General features: G+C 52.7%; 1 protein-coding gene across 4 annotated transcripts in view; it reads left to right on the forward strand.

Moving 5' to 3' along the window:
• Nucleotides 1-25399, forward strand: part of ec (ubiquitin specific peptidase echinus) — a 363911-nt gene that overhangs the window by 251423 nt on the left and 87089 nt on the right. The window contains exon 1 of one of the 4 annotated variants that reach the window (XM_071658539.1): nt 10673-10838. The exons of the other annotated variants lie outside the window; for them this stretch is intronic. Within the exon in view, the coding sequence (XP_071514640.1) occupies nt 10788-10838 (51 nt within the window). The 5' untranslated portion in view covers nt 10673-10787. Of the gene's footprint in view, nt 1-10672; nt 10839-25399 lie in introns of those variants that run through there. 4 annotated transcript variants of the gene reach the window in all.

Below are 25399 nucleotides of genomic sequence, written 5' to 3' on the forward strand. Positions count from 1 at the left end.
CTCATCCGTGGGCACACGAGGCCCCCCTGGCACGTATTGCAGCGCTTCATAAGAGGAGTGTCTTGTGTATCGTAGACGAGAGTTCAAGGTGTTTTGGAGAGAGAGAGAGAGAGAGAGAGAGTAATATGTTTCGAGAGAGAGAGAGAGAGAGAGAGAGAGAGAGAGAGAGAGAGAGAGAGAGAGAGAGAGAGAGCTGCAATGTAATATGTTGAGGAGAGAGAGAGAGAGAGAGAGAGAGAGAGAGAGAGAGAGAGAGAGAGAGAGAGAGAGCAGTAATGTAATATGTTCAGAGAGAGAGAGCATATGGCGTGACATATGTTCCCAGTATGTTGGAGTGACATATGTTCCCCAGTATGTTCGTGTTACCGGGCTCAGCCCTCAAGAGGTCACACAGCAAGTGAAAAGTCACCTTTGACGAGGCTGTATCAATTGGAGTCCAGTCTCGTCAAAGATCTTCATCCCTGCCAATAAGCCTACACATCCCTGCTGCTGTAAGTAGCGCAGACTAGGGCTACAGGAACGTTTGGAAAGCCCCTGGGTAAAACCAGGACTCTGTCCTAGAAATTGGTCCCGAGGTAGCTATGGTTGGCGCGACGGTGCCCTGCAGTGTGTGTGTGTGTGTGTGTTTGCTGTATATATGACCTGACGAGTGAAACTCATTGATGGCTACAGAGGGAGGGAGAGAGGGAGGAGGAGGAATTATGGCACTGGTCGCGCGGTAGGAGGTGCTGGCACGGAGCATAGCTGTGCGGAGGAGGTTGTGAAGTGTGTGTGTGTGTGTGTGTGTGTGTGGTGGCTGGTGAGGAGTTGACGGATAGAGGCTGCTTGCGTATATATATATATATATATTGTATCTGCCGCATACTAACACTATCAACCACACACCGTGACCTCTACCACACACTGTGACTCCCGCCACTTACTGTTACAGCCCACTGCTTCCTCACCCGCGCCACCCAGCACCACCCTGGCACCACACATTAACACCACCCACCACACACTCACCACACTGTCACAACCCACACCACACTCTCACCTCTCCTCACACATACACACACACTCATCATCTACCACACTCTACCACCAGCCACTCCACACTGACCACCACCATCTATTGCCACCGCCCACCACTCACTTGTCACCACCCACCACACACACACACTCTCACCACCCACCGCACACCATCACCACACCCCGCAAACTCTCACCACCCACCACACAGCTTGTCCCTCCCGCAGTAGACTCTGTTCCTCAGTGACTCTGAGAACTGTCCACCTTCGCCCCTCTGCACCCCTAGATACTGATGGACAGCGACCTTGATCGTCCCAGGGTGTCCCAGAATGTCCCAACCTGAGGGCTCATCCCGTGCGGCGTCCCATCATTAATTAGCCTTAATGAGCATTTGGGAAGTCGTATGTCAGTGTTGTGGGGAGCTGGCGGTCATCACCTCCCCCGTCAGTAGCGTCATAAAACTCCGTCAGGAGGAGGATGGTGGTGGTGGTGGTGGGGCGAAGACGACGACTCGCTCGCCATCGTGGAGGCAGGAATTTTATTACACGAGGCAGTTATCATGATCATCAGCACCGAGAGAGAGAGAGAGAGAGGTGGGGACACGGTCTCTCTCTCTCTCTCTCTCTCTCTCTCTCTCTCTCTCTCTCTCTCTCTCTCTCTCTCTCTCTCTCTCTCTCTCTCTCTCTCAATTCCTCGTATATGAAGAAAAAAAGGCGCCTGAAAGTCAGCCAGGTATTCTGGAGATGGTAATGAAGCCGTGAGGGAGGATTTACCGACCTGATCCGGCGCACGTCAGGAGGGGAAGGGAAAGACTGAGTTATGGAACACACACACACACACACACACACACACACACACACACACAGTGGACCGCGACGCTACGCCAACACCTCCGACAAAGCCAACACATTGAAGACTCCAGCAACGTTTGCTGATCCTGGGAGAGGGGGAACGTTTGTGCCTTCTTTAATCCTGTCGCCCCGACTTCCTCCTCCTCCCACCTTTACCTACTCTTCCTCCCTTTCCCTCCTCTTCCTCCCTTCCCTTCTCTTCCCCCTGTAACCTTCTGGGGCAGGCCTGGAGCCCTGCCTGGGCCAGTACCCACCTAGCTGCTCCTCCTCCTCCTCCTCCTGGCTTGGATTAGACGGGCGGGTCCCTCTGGCACTTGGCAGGCTGTGTGTGTGTTTGTGTGTGTGTGCGCGCGCGCAATTACCACTTTGGACAGAAAAGAATAAATCTTACATTCATCGGGGCCCCAAGTTTTAAATCTATTACATCCATTGTTTAGCCTTTTGTTATTTTCCGTGTGTTATGCTCACGTACATCATCACCACTGAGGCTGTACTGCTTGCGGACAGTTACTGTTGCCGGGGAGGAGCTTCCTCAAGCCACCTCCTGACGCTGTCCTTATATATCAACTCCCACTTGTGACCCTTTGCTCTGGATTCCTCCCTTCTGACTTAAAATACCTGGTCTGTGTTAGCGTCACTGTGTGTGTGTATGTATGTGCTTGGAGGTGTGTTTGAGGAGTGGGATGATGTCTTGGTGTGTGGGGCTGAGGAGTGGAGGGGAGGTTATATGGGTGTTGTAGGATTGTGGTTGTGGCGGGTGGGTGGATGATGACCGCATCCATCAGTGGCAAACACACACACACACTCACACACCGCGGTTCGTCAGCTGCCGCACAGCAGACGAGTGTCATTCAGAACACACCTCGCCATGGTCGATTATAATGTTTACAAATTTCGTATATGGTGCTCGCCGATGTTTCCCCCCCATGGTTGAGGGGGACACGGGAGGCTGGTGTTGGAGTAGAAGGACGTGGGAGGAGAGAGAGAGAAGGACATGAGAAGGGAGGGAGAGGAGTGAGCCGTGTGAACTCCTGGTAAAGGACGGAGGGAGAGGGGGGGGAGGGGAAAAGTACAACAGAATGACAAGGTTGTGGATTTGGAGGTGAAATCAGTGTCACGCTGACTGGAGGGAAACAATGGAAGGGACAGGTGGGAGGCAGGGGGTGTGAGGGGAAGGTAAAGATCGGGAGGGATGGTAATGTTGGAGCGACCCACAGCAGAGAGAGAGGGAGGGAGGGAGAGTGAGGGACAAGCCTCACTTCGCTGAGAGAGAGGAAATACAGCTGTGGTGGTTGTCATATTCTGCAGGAAGGTTCGTCCTGAGGATCGTCCAGGAGAGAGAGAGAGAGAGAGAGAGAGAGAGAGAGAGAGAGAGAGAGAGAGAGAGAGAGAGAGAGCCTGGTGACGAAGGGGTCGCTGGGAATGTCCCTCACAACACATGCGAGGTGAGTGAGAACAGTAGTGGCCTTGATGTTCAGAGACCGTGTGTCATTACGCAGGTTGGCCATTATCTTGCGTCTGCCGGTCATATTAACTCTCCCACAGGTGACCCCGTCGTGCGTCCAGCAGACCGTTCACTACAGCAGAGTCGGGGCAACGGTTGTGGCTGGGGCCGAGGGCGCGGGAGGAGGTACGGGACGGGAGGGTCGAACACAGGGCCTCCGCCAGGTGCGTCGTGATTTCTTCCCTCCAGCCTCCGGGCGCCTCGTCGTCCAGAGGGAGGGAGATCTGCTGGTACTGGAGTCTGCTGGATGGTGTCGGTTCAGCAGTGGAGCGACAGAGATTACTCAGAACTTGCCCTCACAAGGTGAGGCAAATGCGCGTCTGGCTCCTGACCCGTCGTGGGACGGGAACTGTTCCACCCTCCGTCACGCGTCGGAGGACCTAGTACGGTGCAGATGGGAGGGAGGTAGTCGAGGAGAACACGTTGGAAGGAAGGTATAAGACCAATATAAGACCTACCCAATCCCTCCTCACACACGGAGGGATTGGGTTTGACTGAAGGAGGAGGCCAACCCCTCCTCACACATGGATGTAAGATCTGACTGAAGGAGGAGGCATATGCGAGGCAAGGCGTCATTTGAACAACCTCATGTGCAGCTTCACATCCACTAGGGGAAAAAAAAAAAAAAAAGTTGACCTGTTATTCCTTTACTGCCCCGTATTCTCCCTCCAGTCTGTGGGGTCAGTAGCGCCAGCCGCGCGGTAAGTGATGATCCAAAGAGGGGATGAAAGACTCCCCCTCGCGAGCTGTCTGATAGCATCTGGGGCAGTGTGAGTGGCGCCTCCTCCCTGCGTTGTTCACTCTGCCCGAGCGCTGGCCAGCGTCAGCCGTCACACTCCTGCGGCAAGGGGCAGTAGGCCATTACATCAGAGAACAAGACCTAGACATCACCTGCCTTCAAGAAGCACGGGTTCAGCATAAGAGTCAGTTAAGGTTATCAGGATGTACCTCTTGCCTCAGCAGATGACACACACACACGGGTTAGTCACATATCCATCCCAGTCAGAGAGTGCCAGGTGAACACACACACCACATAGGTATGCACAAGCTTGAAATCATACTCCATGAGAGCAAACTGACCCTTTTGAATGTCTACGCTAAAGCAAAAATCAGTTCTTCATCAGTGAGTTACTGGATAATATTGACGACTCCCCCGACCACAGCTAATGACAGATCTAAATGCTGTTCATCCGACTTCACAGCCACATTTTCCCCCGCCGTACTAACCACAATGGTAAGCATCCGGCTGTTACTATCACCTCCCCCGAACGACCTACCCATGTAAAGGGTAATCGACTTGACTACGTTTGACTTTTTCAATACGGACACATCTAATCAGACTTCCATTGTGGACACCCGAAGCTCTGACCACTACGCCTTACAAACCATACTCTCTATCCCGTCACCTGGAGCTACTGTTCCCCCTAGAAAGAGCCTCTTCATTCCAAATACACACTGATGCAATCATCCCCCACGCCCACCCTACCAACTGCATCCCCTCCTCCAGCTGTGGCCGGTCTCATCTTGGAAGCAGACCTCGCGGACTACATCCTCAGTGAGGACGAACTGCGTAACATCGAAGTAATTCGGGTTATTAGCGAGGGCGCCGATGGAAAAGTTGAGCTCGTGCGCTACTGTGCAGAGAATATGGTCCTCAAAACCATGATAGACGAGGACAAGAAGGAACCCTCTCCTGCGCGAAGCTGCCATTCACATCACCCTGTCCGGCGCTGGAGGGGCCCCATTGGTCAGGGGGGCGGCTGGCTTTCCATCCAGCGAGACTCCTGATGACCTCCGCTGGTCAAGCCGACGAGAAGTATCTGGAAGATCGCTGAGACTGGGAGGTTATCGAGTCTCTCATCTCCATTGGCACGAGACCGGGTGAAATCCATGATAATGGGGGGGTCATTCATGATGACCTCAAGATGGGTAATGTCACCGTCACACAGACCGACGATGATGACCCAGTCATCCGTATTATTGACTACGGCTTGAGCGGCTACCCAGGCCAGGTGCTCCCTGTAAGAGCTGACCCCGAGGAACAGTACTGGATGAGCCCCGAAATCCTGCAGGGGAAGCCAATTCATCCAGCGAGCGACGTCTACTTCTTCGGGTGCCTCATGAGCGACTTGGGTGAGTATGAGACTCAGGACGACGGGGTCCGAAACTGCCTGTGGCAGCTTGTCGAGCGCGCCCTTGACAGTGACCCTCACCAGCAGCGCCCCCCTCTGCTCTCCCTGGTCCGGAGACTTGCAGGTCATCGCAGACTCCCAGGCAGAAATCAAAGAGTACTGCTTGGAGAGGCGACGTCGGAGAAAACTTTGAATTTCGATACTTTTTAGTTCATTTTTATGTGGCGAGTGCCACAACGGGGAAACACTAGCCTCACCCGTCGTAGCAAAGTCTTGCCTACATCACCATCACCACCACCACCAGGCAGACACTTACACTCTCCTAAGGACCGTAGATTGTCTGATGGGGATAAGAAATAATGTGGTTTCTTGACGGGGACGACCCAGTTGACACCTGTCATCAATACGGGACGAGGCGAGGGTGGCGGAGGGAGGGTGTCTCTCTCTCTCTCTCTCTCTCTCTCTCTCTCTCTCTCTCTCTCTCTCTCTCTCTCTCTCTCTCTCTCTCTCAGTGGGGAAGTGGTCGTTCCCCCCCCCCCTTCCCCACTGAAAATGGGGACCTGAGGGACGTGTCTTCCACATGGGGTGTGTGAGTGGTCCTTCCCTCCACAGTGGGGAATGGGAGTTATCGCTTTCATAGTGGGATTGGGAGCGACGACTTTCATAGTGGGGAGTGTTCCCTCTTTCCACAGTGGGGGATGGGAGTTATCGCTTTCATAGTGGGGAGTGGTCCGTCTTTCCACGGTGGAGAATGGGAGTTGTCGCTTTCATGGTGGGGAAAGGTCCGTCTTTCCACAGTGGGGAATGTGACTTAAGGCTTTCATAGTGGGGAGTTTTCCTTCATCCACAGTGTGTAATGAAAGTCGGCTCTTTGATAGTGGGGAGCGGTCCTTCCTTCCACAGTGGGGAATGAAAGTCGACTCTTTCATAGTGGGGAGTGTTTGAAGTTCCCGTGTGTAGGGGTTTTACCTTTCATAGTATGGGGGAGGAACTGTCCCCTTTTTTTCCCCCAGGGGTACAAGGAGGAGGAGGAGGGAGGAGTTCCTCCGCTCCAAAGGAGGAGGGAGTCCTCGTCCATCGCGGGTCTTCCTCCTGCGAACCCTCTGTTATTTTCCCCACCATAATATCATTCCTTCTGTTTGATGGGTTTCCTCCGCTGGCCTGGCGGCGCTCCCCCATTGTCCCAGCAGATCTCCCATCATGTGTGCCTCTCGTCCGTCCTCACAAGTCCCATTTCTCCTACGTATTCACATTTTTTTTTTTCTCTTTTTTTTCAAGGTAATAGTCTTGTCCCGGTGGTAATGTGCGTACCTCTCTCTCTCTCTCTCTCTCTCTCTCTCTCTCTCTCTCTCTCTCTCTCTCTCTCTCTCTCTCTCTCTCCTAATACATTATATTAACTTTTTATAACCCTATTGTAGCCATCTTGAGGTAAATTACTAACCCTCTTTCATATGTATGTATGTTTTTTTTTTCTTCTCCTCTGTTCGTCATATTCTCGTGTGGTGCATCCCTCCTCCCTCAGCCCACCGATCCTGAGAGGACCTTAACCATCGTTCCCCCAGGGGCCCAGCAGTCCTCACCCCTCACTCCCTCCCCTTCACATCTCCCATGTCAGCCACGACATGGATCGTATAATGCGCGGTGGACCGAGGACGCGCACCAGCGTCCCTGGTGCGTTCATAGCCCGGCCTAAACACCTGGGTTTTTTTAAGGGGAGGAGGAGGGGACGATGGTCAATGGCTGGTGGTGGTGGTGGGGGATGCGCCTCCTCGATGGAATGACGAGAGACTCAAAAAAAAAAATGGATGTTTACTCTGGGGCTCAGATTTATGTCAGTAGGAGAGAGAGAGAGAGAGAGAGAGAGAGAGAGAGAGAGAGAGAGAGAGAGAGAGAGAGAGAGAGAGAGAGGCCATTTGGTATTATTGCCACGACGCACCACCACAGTTAAATCTGGAATCTTGACTTTTTTTATATATATATTCTCTTGTTTTTTTACGGAGTTAATGACTAGAACTAATGTTTTGATAGACGTTTATTTTCTTTTGTTTTCCGGAGGGACGGAGACGGTTCGTCGAGAAATATTGCTGGAGGGAGCAAAACACACCAAACCTGAAATCATTTTGCACAGGTATAGCTGTAAAGGAGAACGTTAACCAAGTCAGTTGGTCGAATATTCCTTACGAAATGCGGCGACTTTTGGCTCGTAAACGATGAAGCTTTGTCAAGTCCCTTATATTATTTTTTAAGGAATTCGTATTTGCCACTGGAGTTCTCCACTCGCGTTCCAGATGCTGTCCCATTGCTGGTGGATGATAACGTTCTGCGTCGTATTGGACATCGCACGACCAAGAGTCATACTGTCAACCTTGAATGGAATAGCATTAGATTAGACCATCTGGTGTTTTTGATGTGTTTCATCGGAAGATAATGAGAGAGAGAGAGAGAGAGAGAGAGAGAGAGAGAGAGAGAGAGAGAGAGTTATACTGTCAACCTTGAATGGAATGGAATTAGATTAGACCATCTGGTTTTTTGATGTGTTTCATCGGAAGATAATGAGAGAGAGAGAGAGAGAGAGAGAGAGAGAGAGAGAGAGAGAGAGAGAGAGAGAGAGAGAGAGAGAGAGAGTTATACTGTCAACCTTGAATGGAATGGAATTAGATTAGACCATCTGGTTTTTTGATGTGTTTCATCGGAAGATAATAGAGAGAGAGAGAGAGAGAGAGAGAGAGAGAGAGAGAGAGAGAGAGAGAGAGAGAGAGAGGCTTGAAATGAATGATTTTCACCTTGACTTTATCTTTTTCATGAAACACTTGGTACAGAGGACTGGAGTTTTCCAAAGTGACACCGACTTAGCCTCACTCTCTCATTCTGGTTTTAAGGAAGCCATGATAGAGAGATTTGAGAAGTGTAAGTGACCTATTAGATTCTACTTACCGAATAGAGATTCTGGCTTTTTCTCCACAAAGGTCGTAATTCTGTGCAGGACGGACTATTGCGATGTCGTAAGGATCATCCAGAGAGTCTGGCGATGTAACCCAGGTTGCTGGGATTCGACTTGGCTTTGAAGAGCGACAGGTCGTCCTGACCTCCTGGGGTAGGGAGATTGTGTACCCTTTGTGCGCACGACGGTGCGACCCTTGTGTACGATGGCGCAGTCTTCGACCTGATCGTAAAGGATCCTGATATCAGATCAGTGTTAACGACATCAGACGTAAGAGTCGCCCCGTTTTGTCCAGGGGTCGTACCGTCGTGCTGGCGTAGCTCCATTGTCCTCGTTGTCGTGCCGTCGTCGTGTTGGAGTCGTACCGTCGTCCTCGAGACGTACCATCGTCGTAGAGTTGTGTCATCGTCCCCGCGTCGTACCATCGTCGTAGAGTTGTACCGTCGTCGTGTTGGAGTCGTACCGTCGTCCCCTAGTCGTGTCATCGTCGTAGAGTTCTACCGTCGTCCTCGAGTCGTACCATCGTCGTAGAGTTCTACCGTCGTCCCCAAGTCGTACCATCGTCGTAGAGGTGTACCGTCGTCCTCGAGTCGTACCATCGTCGTAGAGTTGTACCGTCGTCCTCGAGTCGTACCGTCGTCGTGGAGTTGTACCGTCGTCCTCGAGTCGTACCGTCGTCCTCGAGTCGTACCCTCGTCGTGCAGTCGTACCATTGTCGTCAAGGTGTACCGTCGCGCTCGCCTGTAGCAATGGATACAACAAACTCGTAGGCGAACGTCGTACCTCGACTGAGGCGAGGCAAACCTCTTTTTTCAACTCGATCGTTAACGCGATCAATGATTTACCAAAAAATTAAGGGTAGTTAAAAAAAAAGGGAGTACCATATATATGTGTAAACCTATATACTTCATGGCTACTAAACTTCAAATTTACGACCGACATTGTTTGTAAATCTACATCCGACATTGTTTACAGGCTTCTTTTTTTACAACTAAGAAAAAAGTAAAAAAATAAAGGCTTTCTGCACCTATTAGTGTAGCCTAGTTAAAAAAAAAAAAAAGATAATAAAGGCTTTCTGCTTCTACTAAAGTAGCCTAGGAATTCCTGTTTCTCTTCCTTCATCACAAACAGCCTCCTTTGGATCCATTGATCGGCTGCTGTTTTGATCTCATTTCTGTCGACTGGTATCGCTTTCATTCACGTTGGGGGGTTAACACTCTGTTGTGTGTCAGTTGGACGCACGCTGGGAGGAGTATCCGTAACCACATAATCCTATATTACATGTGTTATGACTCGCCCATAGTGTTGAGTAACAGTGATAAGGTCTACATTTATATGGCATCCATCGATTTGATACGCGTATGTCTCTTGCTTCATGTATGATTACGTAATTTGTGTCTGTACATGTTAAGGAATAAACTCTGTGGTTTAAATGTTTATAATTTTTTTGGTAAGCCGTAACCGAAGTGGATTTAGGGACGGGCGTAGTAGTAGTGTGAGAGCGGGCTTCGAAACGTGCGTATATACAAGTGCTCGGGTGTGCGTAGGTAAAGCGTAGCTGGCCGCCGCGACCCATACAGGTAAGGCGATGCCTCCCGAGCGCGCCAGCAACAGGTAAACTCACGATACTTTCGCGGGGGAATGTTTACTTTCCCTCAGTCTTGGGTTCCTCAGATGCCGCAGGAGGGAGGTGGTGCGTCACAGACCACTGGCCTGAGCTGATAACACGTCCGACTTCACAATATAGAGTGATGGACGTGGCGCGTCTGTCTGGTCGCTTTTCCATTCCCGCGAAAGTTAAGGGACCGCCAAAAAGACATTGGGATTGTGTGCGTCGTGGCTCGTTCGTAAGCCTTCGTGCAGGTAAAGGTATATATATATATATTTTTCATTTGATTGATTTCTATCCAGAGATGCTTGGATTGTCTTTTATCACTAAGACTCTAATATTTGTTTTCAATACCTTTTTGTTATTGTGCTGTGTTTAAACGTTCGTCGAAGCAGTTACATTATTACCAGTATATTCCTTTATATAGCGTAAATACTCGCTTTTTTTTCTTGTTAAAGGTGTATTTGTCAAGAGGGCATCCACACACCAGCCTAAAAACAATTTTATGACTCGTAACATTCGAGTAGGTAAATAAGCTTTGAGACGTGGCAGGCAGCGACCCCCGGCAACCTAGGGTCGGAGCGGGGCGAGACTTCACCTCCGTAGCTGGAGACTCAGTACACCTCGGACTTTACCTGTGGCGGGAGTGTGTAGTGACGTTAAGCCTTCATGTCGTACACCCGGTCAACCAATATGAAATCGTGTTCGTGCAAAGTGTGACAAACTGCTACCTGCCAAGATGAAGTCTGATAAAGTGGGCAAGCGCACGGCAGTTTTCCAAGTGTCGAGGGTGAGTGTTGGTTGGTTTTTTTTCTCTGTGTAGTTGGGTGGCGGTCGGTGACGGCTCGGGTGTACGAAGGTGAGTTTGTTTCTACCTGGGCAAGCCCCCGCGCTTGCTCAAAATGCTTGACTCGACAAAACTGTGTGCTTCTTAAAAGGTCTACGTAAGTTCCAAGTGTTCGTTGGGTAAACTTGACGTCAGAAAAAGGTCTCCTAAGGTGAACCTGACATTGGAAATATGTCATTTCTCTCCCGCTTCGCGCTGTTATGATACAGTTACAGCGTGACTAGGTAATATAATTGTTATACATTGTATATTACTACCATATTATGCATTACACCTGCCTAGATATTGGTCTAAAATAGGAATATTATTATCTACGTCCCTCACCTTCCTGGCTGCTTCCCATTGTACCTGCCGTCGACAAGGAGGCCACACTTAGTATGTATGTCTGCAGCTGTGTGTCTTCGCGCGTATGCATATGCACGTATAGGTGTGTGTGGTGTAAGTAGCTTACTAGAGATGTTTGTGACTGTGTTGGGCAAATGGTATCACCTGAATATCCTCCCCCTCCCCTCACTTCCCCCCCTCCCTAAAGATCTTCTAGGTTATTGTTAAGCAAGCTTAGTCTAGGTTGAGTTGGGTTAGATTAGGCTACGTTAGGTACAAACCCAACCTAATCTAACTTTACGGTGGTCAAGTGTTGGGGAAGCGAGTCTTCAGGTGATCCGGTAAATGGAGAGACGCATTCGGGACCACTGTATTCATTATTACGTTATGAAAAATCGTTCCTCTCTTTCAGTTGTGCTCGGGGATAAAAGGGAACCATTAATTTCCTGGTGGGGACTGTAGTACGGGGCTTCTGTGGGGATTGTGGATCCATCTGCTCATGTGCCTGCCGCTAGTGTTCCTGCTGTGCCGGGGGCGCAAAGCCTCGCTCGCATACTGCGGATTCCACTTCCAGTGGCCACTTTGACATAGAATTACTCCAAGTGCTTTACCTATGAGTTAGGTGGTTTTTGACCACAAATACCACGTATATGAATGACCTCATGATTTGAGGGATTCGGTAGAGAATGCACGAAGGGTGAGGGAGTTGAACACATCGTAGTAAGGTTGGTAAAGGTTAGGCTGGAGAGAGAGCCTGGGCACACAAGAGTCCCGCTAATGCTTCGATTAATCTGGGTCACGCCGGTATAGAAATTACGGTTTAAGGTCTCGTAATTTCCCGCACATTACCTTTTGATGCTGTTGCTCACCCTCCCCCCTCTGGCTGTCACGTAATTTGTCACCGTAGGAGCAGGAGCCTGCTTGCTGCCGAGGGGAGTGGAATAGGCCACGAAATAGGTTTGGGGGGATAAAAGCAACGGCAGCTTGAAAGCAACAGCCTGGATTTTGTTAAGGAGTCTCGACCAAGTTCTTTATTGGAGAGTGTATCAACAAAAAAAAAACTAGTGAGGGATAAATTCCTGGCCCGTGCTAGCTAACTTTGCTACCTCTGAGGTATTTGTCAGTATAGGTAACATATACAACATTTTTTTCCTATAATAGAGCTATAAAGACAGTATACACACCCTAAGCTACTTTCAGACTCCTTTGGTATGGGCTGATAAAGGGGGAACAAGATATATCTCCTTTGTAGCCGTCTGACGTGTCAGAAATTGCATAGAGAAAGAGAGAAAAAAAATGTATGTATTAATTTCATTTTCGCTACTCTGGTGACCGTGGCCATACCTGAGAAGTATAGGGACATTGTGAAGGGTATGGAGAACATTCTTTCGCGTTGGTGGTTGAAATGTAGTATAGGTATGTTTTGGACGCGTTGCGGGGGGTGGGAATGAGGGGATGGGGGTGGCTAGGGAGGCCTAGGTATGGCAGGGTTAGGCTGTGTGGGGGGGGATAGAGTGAATTGTTAGTTTGTTTTTTCCCCCTGTTCGTCTAATCACCATATTCCCTTCAGTGTTACCAAACCCTACCCTCTCAAAGAGCAGTAGGTAGAATCGTGTTGTACGGCAAAAAAAATAGGGAATTTTTGATGACCACTTTTCGCCAAAGAAGTAAATGTCCTGCACCAAATAACGCTCATCTTAAACTAGTTGTGTACAGAGTTAGTGTGGACTACGATCCAGTATCACTTAAAGCACGAAAAAGAAGATATGGGCCGTACATTCAGAGCGATTGCCATGAATTTTATCTCTACGTGAAGGACTGGCAATAGCGTTTTTTTCATTTTTTCAAACGGAAAAAATAAACGTATGTAGCTAGGAAACGTAACAGAGGTGACGTTGATCATTTACAAAGGTTACGGCACTTCAAGACGTAACTTGAATGGAACACTTGCCACTAATGCTGTGACTGGATGTTTGGTCGTGAACGTGAGAGCTTTGTGGGTGTCATGCGTGGTGAGGTGGTTGGTTGTTTGGTTGGCCGGGTTGTTTTGACTAGTGTGACGTCACGACTTCGTTCCCCGGAGGTTTATGCCGACAGGTGTTAACGGTTAATGAGCCAGGACTAGGACAGGTGTTAGTGTGTGACGTCGCGGGGATGAGTCAGACGTAGGAGACAGGTGTTATTGTTCTAAAGGATGTGAATGATGTGCGGGCGCCGTCATATCCTCCCCCCTTCCCCCACGACAGTCGACCCCCGCAGCGCTGCCCATGGAACCTAACGCGTTTGTACACACACACACACACACACACACACACATTTTTTTTTTTACAAAAATCTGTGTATGAACACTACATATTGACTTGTGCAACAGTCGTGTGTATTCACAATCCCCCTCCCTCCCTCCGCTCCATGTCTGACGGTTATACACATATTCTTTGTCTTGCTCTGTGTCTTTCCCATTCTCCATCAGTGGATCTCTCTCTCTCTCTCTCTCTCTCTCTCTCTCTCTCTCTCTCTCTCTCTCTCTCTCTCTCTCTCTCTCTCTTCTCCCGCACGGAAATGTTGCATTGGACTCCCGGCGTCCATGTGTGCAGTGATTCCTACTTAAGCTTGTGAGGCTTCTGACGTATGTTCTAAAATGGTAATATTGGTAGGCAGTTAGAGGGTCTCTTGCCATGGCGGCCAGGCTGGGGTTGGGCTGCCCCGGGGATAGGTGCTTGGAAAGAGGATAGTGGTGGGCGAACAACCCCGGGATGAGACTCCGTTGACGGTGGCAAAGCGGAGGGATAGAGGTAGTGGGACGAGGTGATTTTATTTCAGCTAGGAGACTATTTTCAGTGTAATTCCTGTGTAAAGAGTAAGTTTCATGACAAGTTGCATCACTTGGCTGGAGTTGGACGGAACTGGGTAGGAGGTTGGGTAGCGAGTTAGGAAAGGAGGGGGAGGGTCACGTAATGAGGGAGGCCGCTTCTGCTGGAGTGAGGTGTCACGGAGTATCATGGCTGCTCCTGCGGCCCAGCAGGTGGGGCAGGTTTAGGGGTCGGGATGGCGGCGGAGGCGTGTAGGGCAGTGGACGGTGTGCGATTCCCATGACACAGGCTGACCCACCGTCAGGGTGTGTGTGTGTGTGTGCTGCATGTGTTGTGGCTAAGGAGGGAGTAGTGTGGCGCAGGTTGAGGGTGCAGGGCCTCACTACATTACCCAGTCCACACCGTCGTTGGGGGCCTCCCTCCCTCATACCCTCCCATCACCGACCCCCCTCTCTCCCCTTTTGCCTGCCTGCCTGCCTGCCGGGACGCACGACGCGCCGCCATGCAAGGGCGGCTGCTTGATGAACTGCCCGCCATATTGCTTCTTGAATGAGCGATTGGTGTCTTACACTGTGGTGATGTTGGTAATGTGAAAAACTGATGGTGATGGGGTGTAGTGGTGGTGGTATGTGGCGCCAGGCGCGTGTGCATACTCGTGTCTAGTGGCACTTCAGTACGCTGGCCCAGTGTAGAAAAAAAATGACAGTGAACCACCCCGCCTCCTATGTTATTGCCTGATCACGACAACTCATATTTACTGGGGGGAGGAGGGTGGGACTGGTTTGTGTCCTCCAGGATTCTGTCAGTGTCATGTTCAGGGGTTTCAGTATAGAGGGATGTCCACAGTGTGAGACCCCGACCAGGGGGTCAGCATGGGTGACACGTATGTGTCTTGGTCATAATGAAGGATGCAATTATCATCCATATAGATAAGGTCTCCTGGCCTGGCTTGTCATAACGAGGGTGATGAGGTGCGGGTAACTGCTCCATTCCCCCCCCACCCCACAGTGAAGGTGAGGACAGTGGACGATTGTGCGTGGCGGCACCAGGCCTGCCCGCCTGGCCAGCGTTCATTACCTACTGTGTCTGGCCCGGCTCCTACCCTGCTCCCCCACAGTGCCTGGTATGGTTGCTACGCTTCACTGGTGGCGGGGGGGGTCGGTCGTTGGGCGTGCCACCCTACGGCTTCCCACACCCTCTCCACGGCAGGTTGTTGAGCGGCCTTGGAAGCAGTACTACTGATTTCTTTTTTTTTTCCAGGTTGACCTACATATTAGCGTGTGGGTATGTAGCTGTGTCGGTGGGTCACTGTACTCTGTAATGCGAGGCGGTCTTCAGCCATGGCACCAGGGGTTCTGAAGGGCTCGGGTTACGCATGATTTAGGGTTGGAGTCGATCCCGTGGACTGGGCAGCCCGGCACTAAGGCGTCTGTCTGTTTGCCACACAGCCCTCTCTAGCAACCCGTCTTCATGACCGCCAGACCTGCACGCCGTCCTCAACGTGTGTACTTGTTGACACCGTGTAGAGAAGACAGGGGGGGGGGGGAGGGAGGGGCGTTGCCTTGGGGGTGAGTAAAGCCAGGGGCACCTGGGAGATGGGGTCGTAACCACTTGCCACATGATACTATCACTGCTAGACCGCCCTGACTCACACATGACTCTCCTTCACCAGCAGACCTGATTCACCGCCCTGACTCAGACATGACTCTCCTTCACCAGCAGACCTGATTCACCGCCCTGACTCACACCTGACTTGCGTGTACCAGTAGCCCTGACTCACACCTGACCTTCCTGCACCAGTAGCCCTGACTCACACCTGACCTTCCTTGGCGTAGTCAGAGTTTGTGGTGCGCTCTGGTGCGTTATGATTACCAGGGGCGGGAACCGAGCCTCTTCCGTGTCAGCCAGCGTCAGCACGAGTAAACACCGGACCGTCAGCAAACATGTATGTGTGTGTGTCTGTAGTACCCTAATACCTGTGACGGGATGAGTGAGGTAGTGCAGAGGCGGGATGCTCCTGAAGCCACAGAGGCTGGCACTAAACTCTTCGGGGGCCGGAGACGGCCACTGCCTGCAGATAATTGGATGACCTTTGCAGATAATGACCGTCTCTGGTCACCAGTGAGCGATTGCTGACCTTGTCTCGAACTGTGGTTGTAGGTGATGGTCGTGGGGTCACCTGGTGGCTGGGTCTGGGCAGAGCGAGTTGATGACGGGGAGGGAAGCTGTGTCGTGTGAGACCAACCGAAGACCCCTTCTGCTGAAGACGTGCCGCCCGACACTGTGCTTGGGCGTGCGTGACGCGTCCGTCAGTGTCGAGGGAGGCCCGGGCCGCGTGCAGACCCCCATCCCGTCTCCCTCGTCGTTCACCCCACCGCCAGTTTCAACCGTTTACTGAAAGTAAGGAGCGTAGTAGGTGAGGTGTGGTATGTGAGGTAGGGCTGCGATGGGTGGGGTTTAGCGTACGGTGGGGGAGGTATGGTACGTGAGGTGTGGTGTATGGTGTGGTAGGTGCTGACGGAAGTGGAGCGTGTGGTGGATGAGGTGTGGTACGTGAGATGGGGGGGTGAGGGGAGCTATAAGTGGGTGAGATGTGGCGTGTGGTGGGTGAGGCGTGGTACGTGACATGGGGGCTGTAAGTGAGTGAGATGTGGCGTGAGGTGGGGAGCTAAGTGTGGGTGAGATGTGGCGTGTGGTGAGGGAGGTGTGGTACGTGAGATAGGGGTTGTAAGTGGGTGAGATGTGGCGTGCGGTGGGTGAGGTGTGGCAGGGCAGACGTTGGCCGTACGCTAGAGTAGCCGGGCGTCCCAGTAGCTACTTCCTCTCTCAAACACTCCACCCTTCCTCCCTCCTTCCCTCACTACACTGCCACCTACATCTTACCGTTCCGTCCAGGTGTCTTCTTCCCCCCGACCCTCTGACTCATCATGACTCAGGTGTTGCCGAAGATCACAGGAACCAACCCGTGTCCCGCCATGAGTTGGCGAGGATCACAGGTACTCTCTGGTGCACGACCTTCAGGTGCTGTATAGTAACGTGTGGCCATCGGTGATCGAACCCCCGTGATGGGCAACGTCCAACTCCAGTGGGTCTGCGGGTTGGCCAACCGGGCGGCATCTTCAGCAGGGTCCGCTTCCTCTCCTCTCCTCACTCCCGCCTCCACTGTCCCTCATGTTGGCTCGCCTCTCCCTCTCTCTCTCCTCTCTCGTATCTCCTTCGTCGCTTCACCTCCCCACTCCTCTCCTATCACCTCCACTTTCTTCCCCATTGCCTTGTCTTCACGGGGCTGAGTCTCCGTTACAGACAGAGCTTCTGTATCCTTTATTCGTCGTGTTCACTGCCATAACATCTTCACACTACTGTAGTATAACCTGGCGTGTCCGTCCCCTCCCTCTTTACCCTCAGCTTATCATCTCTCGTGGCAACCTTTCCCTCCCGTTTCTCTCCCATAACTTTTTTTTTCCCTGTGACTTTCTTAGCTTTACGAATTATCCCCCCACCCAACTCCCCCCATCTGCCTCATGTGTTTCCTCCTATGTTCCCTTTCCCCCCCTCGTACCTGGGGTACTGTGGTCGGGTGTTAGACTTCCCAACGGTTCCGAGAGAGCGGCTCTCCCACCCGGCCATGTCCTCCCTCTCCCTTCCAGGAACTCCATACACACTCCCTCGACCACCACGTCTCTCCCTTGCAACTCTACCTCCCGTGCTGCCGGTGTTGCGGTCGTCTTCCCTCGCCAGACTCGCTCCGTCAATGTCTCGTATCCACATCCATCACAGGATCTGATTATAATCAAAATTCATCATTAGCTCGAGGAGTCTCCAGTCCCGGGTCCTGTTAAGTGTACGGTACGTTTTCGTCTCGGTCTGGACCGAGAGTAGCAGACGCCTCCCGCTACCGAATCACAGCCCCAGCTGCTGTCGGATCCCTCCCTCCCTCCCTCCTCCTCCTCCCCGTCTTTAACCTGGGACTATATCTCGGAATCAGTAGAGCAGCAACTTCCGGCAAGGCAGCTTGTTCACTTCCCTGTCCCCCGAGTTGACGATCCCACCCGTCGTCTCATGTTGCTTCCGCCACCCCTTCCATTGATGTATACTGCCTCCATCTCTTTCTCCCTCTCCCTTCTCCTCCTCCTCTCCTAACCTCCGTCCGTCCCTTTCCTGTATTTTTTTTTTCACCATTACTTTCACCCCTTTCCCCTCTGCTCTTACCTGCCCGTCCTACCTCCCTCCTGAGGCAGGTGGTAGATGTCTTTGTCATGAGGTCTCTCTCTCTCTCTCTCTCTCTCTCTCTCTCTCTCTCTCTCTCTCTCTCTCTCTCTCTCTCTCTCTCCCCCCCCCTGCAACCCCGTGATGTGTCTTCGTGCGGGTGCGCGTCGGGCCGGACGACGGAGGAGAATCTACGCTGCCTCGGCAAAAGAAAAAAAAAAATGAGGTGTGTTTGTGCCGCTCAAGACCTGCCCGGGGTCCTGTATACAAGCCGCAGTTAGTCTGTCAGTTGCCTGAGTGAACTCCTTTGCCAGTAACCTCATAAAGCCATTACTTCGTGCGCTCACCTTAGCCTTTCATCCTCTCTTCTTATTGTATGCGCGTCGCACTCTCACGTCGACGACAGCTTGACGGGGACGGGGGTCGACCTCCGCCTCGCCGTCCGCTGTTGCTTTGCCCTCCCGTTGTTCGCGGCTCCTCAGCTGTCTGGCGGCCGTGTGCCACAGAGTTTGCAGACGGGGATTGGGGGGGTTGGATCCATTTCCTCGTGATACTGTCGCCTCACCTGGCCACCATGGAGGTTGTGAGAGAGAGAGGTTCAAGCACGTCCTGACCCCGGTGGGTCATCATCAGCGACAAGCAGTAGCGCCGCCTCCTCGCTGACCGCGTGAAGAGCCCCCAGACAGCTGCTGCTTTCTGCGCTGCTCCTCACAGTGCAACACGTGTTGCTCAGCCTCCCGCCCTCTCTTCTCCCTCCCCCCTCTCCCCAGCAGGTGTGCGTCACTCACCTGGTCGTCTCTCACAGCCAGGCTCAAGGTGCTGGGTCTGCTGACGTCCCTCGCACGGCCGAGTTCGGCGACCTCACGGTGGTCAATGTGGAGGACTTTCCTATTTCCATGCAGGCGCGTCCCACGACAGACTGCTGCGGGATGCGACGGCGCCATTAGTCATGACGATTGCTCGCAATTTAGCGGTTCACCGTCGTTAATGCTGGGAGGCAGTTATGTGGTCGGTATATCATCATCGTTAACTGTTAAGCCGATGTGATGATATGCGTTCGTAACGACCGCGACTCTTGTAAAGATTCGTAGAAAGGCGCTGGATTCCGTCCGTCCTCAATTCCCCAGCCGTCAGCTTCCCACTTGCTCCATATCCACACACCGGACCCCACCTTCCTCCTCCTCCTCCTCTTCTGGACGTGCATCACAATGGCTCCAATCACGCGGGGGTCCCAGTCGATGGACCGTTGAGGCCGGCCGGGCAGGGGGAGAGTGTGGAGACTTGCAGCCCGGGCCGGTGCGGAGCCGAGCCCTCCCGTTGAGGGCTCTCCGACCGTCGGGGCGCGCTCTCTCCCCCCCACACATCTCCCTCTGTCTCTCTCCCGCTGTTGTAATCGCCAGGATCATTAGCTCCACGTTAACGATGAACTGCCAGCGCACAATAACTTTGCCGTTAAGACACCTGTCTGTCTGTGGTCGTTAGCTCATGTGTCGAAATATGTGCGCATGGTCCTTTAAGAGGCCCAAGGGTGGTTTGTGAGTCTTATGTAGTAAATCGTCGACCAGCATCGTCCACATGATCCGTCCACATCATGCGACCAGCGTCGTCCACATGATACGTCCGCTGCAACCAGCATCATCCACATGATCCGCCCGCTGCGACCAGCATCGTCCACATGATCCGCCCGCTGCGACCAGCATCATCCACATGATCCGCCCGCTGCGACCAGCATCGTCCACATGACCCGCCCACTACGACCAGCATCGTCCACATGATCCGTCCGCATCATGCGACCAGCATCGTCCACATGATCTGTCCGCTGCGACCAGCATCGTCCACAGATACGCCCGCTGCGACCAGTGCGACCAGCGTCATCCACGTGATTCGCCCACTGCGACCAGCATCGTCCACATGATACGCCCGCTGCTACCAGTATTTTCCACATGACCCATCCGCAGTGATCATCTTCGTCCACAGGATCCACTTCAAGTAACTAACATCCTCCACGTGATCCACCCACGCTGTACAGAAATCGTTAACGGGCGGTGGTGTGTGTGTGTGTGTGTGTGTGTGTGTGTGAGTGTGTGTGTGTGGGGGGGGCTCCAGGTATACGGCTAGGATGTTTGCCTCGGTGTTTCCGCACAAACAGAGGCTGGCTGGCTGGCTGGCTCTACCCTAGCCGACCCCCGCCACACTCATGACCGCTGCGGTAGTGTCTGCCGGCGTGTGAGTGTCCTGTACTGAGCCACAGTGATCAAGTGTCATTCTCTCTCGCCAACGATATATTGTTCAAGGTGCCTCAGGCAGGACTGCTGCGCTCTGCAGTCACACATGACTGGTAGTCGTGTATTCACCTCTAATCGACAATAACTTGTGTACCGAACCTGGAACTGTAAACTCTCATGGTGTACCGGAGATATGTGTGGGTATGTATAGTATGGAGCGTCAAGGGTGTAGGGTGGCTTGAGGGTAATAAGGCACTGAGCAATGGCGACGCCCTGGGGTTGGGAGACCCTCGGCATTAATACCTGGTTCTTGATTCTTCTGAAGACGTTTTCAGCCCCGCCTTCCACGCCCACAGCTTCTCCCGGAGGTAAGGCAGGAGCCATCCCTCAGGGAGGTGAAATCAAAAGCTTCAACAGGCGACTGAATATGGAAGACCTATAGAGTTAAGGTCATGACTGAGGGAAGTGGACAGTGGATGTGTCTGAGGGAAATGTAGAGCTGTGGTGAGTGGCTTAGAGAGATGGTGGAGTGAGACATGGACCTCATCCAGGTGCTTATTTCACCGTAGGTTTAACGCATCCTTCAGCCAGCCAAGCGCTTGCCTCAGCCTCTCACTCACCTCTGTTCTACGCATACCTCTGCCAGCGTCGTCGGAGGGTCACCCGCAGCCCTGTGGTATAGAGGTCGTGAATGATGCCTTGAGGGCGGGGGACGGAGGCAGAGAGTCTCTGATCCACCCATCGAACCTGCAGGACCTCGACGTTACATGACTGTTGCGCCCTCGAGGGGTATATGGTCGGTACGTAATAGAAATTACAGGTTAATAGGGCTTTCTCTGTGTCAGCCTAGACGGCTCCTCTGCCCTCCCTCACCCACTACACTTCCTCACCGCCAGGACCCCCTCGTCATTACCCAGGACACACCCTCGGCTCGAAGCCTAGGTAGGAAGGTAATCCCTCATGGACGTGGTTTGTTCCCTGCCCCAGGCATTAATATGGTCCCACAGAAATGTGATCACTTCACGTTCTCGCGGGCGAGGGGGAAGTACCCAGTGTAAATAAAGATATTTACAGCCTTATTCGAGGCGGCTGATTTACAGATCACTTCGTGCTTCAAACACGCGATCAAAAGGGCTTTATTTTGAGTGCCGTTGATTTACAGGTCACTTCGTGCTTCAAACGCGCGATCAAAAGGGCTTTATTTTTTGAGTGCCGCTGATCTACAATTCACTTCGTGCTTCAAAAAGTTTTTTTTTTTTTTAAGGAGTGGTGCTCCTCCACCCCACCCACTTTCCCTACACTCACTGTCGAGCAGGAGTTGGGCCTCCAGCGAGGCAGCGGCTGTAGTAAATGACTCGCCATGAGGGACAAGAGCCCGTGGAGGAGGAACGCTCGGTGGAGGCGGTGCGAGGCCCGGTCGTCGGCCTTCTTGTGAGGCGATTAAGTCTGGGGCAGAGCGGGTAATACAATGACCATCTGAGGGAGGCCATCTCGGCTCGGAACCCCGAGGAAGAAAGCCATTGTTATCCTTTCTTTCCCGACCCCCCCCCCCCCCTCCTCCCATCAAGCTCTGGCAGGAATGCTTACTATTTTCTTGAAGGGAAAGGATTGTGGACACGACTCGCACACACACACACACACACACACACACACACACACACACACACACACACACACACACACACCTGGAGAGATGGAAGAATATTTCACTCTCGCTCTCTTTCTAATTTATAAACACGTGACAGCTGGAGGGTGGATGTGAACGAATGAGGCCTTCGTGCGTTCCTGGCGCTAACGCGGGAAGCTGCTAACAAGTATGAAAAAACTATATGAGAGAGAGAGAGAGAGAGAGAGAGAGAGAGAGAGAGAGAGAGAGAGAATGCCTTGAGTGCGTCCGCGTCTTCCTGTCTGTGCGTTCGCAAGTACTGGTACGGTGCGTGTGACATGAATCCCACAATTTTAGCAATGTAGCGAGACCTGCTGCATCAGGAACGCCCGAGGTGGGGTGGAGGGAGGGGTTCTTCCTACCACACTTGTGGGGGTGAGGAGGACGACCACGTCCTACCCGCCAGCGGAACACGTCCCTCCCTCTTGCGGGGTGAGGAGGACGACCACGTCCTACCCGCCAGCGGGACACGTCCCTCCCTCTTACGGGGTGAGGAGGACGACCACGTCCTACCCGCCAGCGGGACACGTCCCTCCCTCTTGCGGGGTGAGGAGGAAGACCACGTCCTACCCGCCAGCGGAACACGTCCCTCCCTCTTGCGGGGTGAGGAGGAAGACCACGTCCTACCCGCCAGCGGGACACGTCCCTCCCTCTTGCGGGGTGAGGAGGAAGACCACGTCCTACCCGCCAGCGGGACACGTCCCTCCCTCTTGCGGGGTGAGGAGGAAGACCACGTCCTACCCGCCAGCGGGACACGTCCCTCCCTCTTGCGGGGTGAGGAGGAAGACCACGTCCTACCCGCCAGCGGGACACGTCCCTCCCTCTTCGATAGGTTTTGCATCACCACACTCGAAGTTCTCAGGGTCTCAAGAGCCTCTGGGTGGGTCTTTAAAGACGACCATGTCTGAGTGTTTTGACGGGCTGCTGTGGCCAGCTGCGGGTGACCTAGGCTGACAAGTGCATGGTTTGCCTCTGGCACCGTCAGGCACCTTGACCAGCGGGCCGTGGTCAGGAGCGAGGCTATAACACCCCCCCTATCATCAGTTTACCAGGGGTGTGTTGCTGGGCTGGGGCTGCCAGTGCACAGTCATTCCCCGGAAGTTTGCGACGCTCCGTGGACCTACGGTTTGACATGACTCCTGCCTGCGTTCTCTGGTTAGGCGCTGCTCTTGCCTTAACGGGGCACACCCAGCGGTGTGGTGTCGTGCAGGACAGTGACGAAATCACTGCTCCTCCCAGCTGTAGCGGCGGCAGCAGCAGCAGCAGCAACAGCTTGCCGACGCCAGGCTACCGTGCTGAGGGTTGGGGCGGGGGGGAGCGAGAGGTACCGCTTCGTCGACCCCCCCTTGCCATCACCATCGCCGCCCCGCCGTTCCGGCTGTACCGTTGGACTTCCAGGCAAGACAGGGAACTACGCCGGCGGATACCGCCTCACACACACACACACACACACACACACACACACACACACACACCGCCATCTTCCCCTCCCTCGACATATTTGTGTTTTCAGTGAAGGCTATTTTTTGTTTGTTTCCGTTCAAGTCAGTGGGAATCGCTCCTCACATGATAGAATTATTTTATGTATGTTTTTTGTTCAGCTGAGACCTTGTGTTTGTCTGGTGTCCACGTCAATCGGTGTGTGTGTGTGTGTGTGTGTGTGTGTGTGTGTGTGTGTGTCCTACGATTCTGGCCACTAAATCCTCTTGAGTACGTAAGGCGGGCAAGACGATTGCATGACTTTGTTCTTTCGCTCTGTGAGCACGACGGTACGACCTTTGAGCGTGATTGGACGACGGTACGACCTCTGAGCGTGATTGGACGACGGTACGACCTTTGAGCGTGATTGGGCGACGGTACGACCTCTGAGCATGATTGCTACAAGCTTCTTCCTCACGACGGTACGACCCTTGACCGTGTGGCCCTGCGACCCTCCAACACGACGGCACGACCCTCGAGTGTGTGGTCGTGGCTTAACAGTCGTCCTCATGAGAAAGGGTCGGGGTGCTAGACCATGCCGTGCTCAAGGGCCGTGGCAACGTAAATGCTCCAGAAGAGTTACGGATAAGGTTCCAGTACCCGGCCCAGCTGTGTGTGTGTGTCCACAGTGGAAAGTAAACAGGTCATATACAGTGGGTTAAATCGCCATCAGCTCCACAGGATGGGAGGGAGACGCCTCGCGCTGAATACACTCACGTGTGCCCCTTACCCTCACCACACACACACACACACACACACACCGGTGTTGGAATGAGTCCGCCAAGTCTTGGGGACAATACCGAACACGCACTAAAATGCTTAACCGCCTCTTCCCCCGTCTCTCTCTCTCTCTCTCTCTCTCTCTCTCTCTCTCTCTCTCTCTCTCTCTCTCTCTCTCTCTCTCTCTCCCCCAGCCCCCACGTTTCGTCCCGTCCCCTATCAAAGGGGAGACAACTATGAAATGCACCACATCTCCTCCTCCTCCTCCCTGGCTCTTTTATGTACTGGGAGAGCCAACAACATATATGCGGCGGGGCGAATCCTTGCATTTTGCTCCCTCAATCGGCCGACCCTCCAGACGATAATTGACGATCTTCACGGATGTGTGTGTGTGTGTGTGGGGTAGTAGGTACCGGGGCAGCCCATTTTCTACCTTGTGGGGTCGAGTAGGGGAGGGCGAAAGGCTGGAGATGGTTGAGGAGTGGTAGGGGTGAAGGTGAGGAGGTGGGATGGAGGTGGTCCTCCTTTGGTGAACAAATGCACGCTGGATTCTCAGAGGATATCGACAGGGGATTCAAATGATTGGACACGCCCGGTGTGGTGAATTCTACTGGTCGGGGTAGAGAGAGAGAGAGAGAGAGAGAGAGAGAGAGAGAGAGAGAGAGAGAGAGAGAGAGAGAGAGAGAGAGGTGCTTGGGTTCTCTCCTCTCTTTAAAAAACCCCGTCAACTACAGAAGCACTGGCTGGTTTTGTGATACAAATATATCGTAATTTCACTGGATATCTATATGAGTCTTATGTTAATAGATGAACGTGCCTTGATGTATTTGAAATAGAAAACGCCGTTCATTTGCAGCATTCCAGTCAGCACACACACAGTCCAATCACGTCTCCTTGTCGTCGTGTTCGTCATAATGTAGCGACCGGGACACAAGTCTTCCTTCCCTTAAGACACGATGAATTCCATGAAGGATTTTGATTTAATTTGCGCATCTGTCTAGCGGCGAGTTCATTCGTGCGCGCCAGTGCTTTCCCTGTGAGCGGTAGCGCCGGTGGATGATGAATGCATCTGGT

The sequence above is a fragment of the Panulirus ornatus genome, chromosome 66 (assembly GCF_036320965.1).
Source record: "Panulirus ornatus isolate Po-2019 chromosome 66, ASM3632096v1, whole genome shotgun sequence".
Taxonomy (NCBI): Eukaryota; Metazoa; Arthropoda; class Malacostraca; order Decapoda; family Palinuridae; genus Panulirus; species Panulirus ornatus.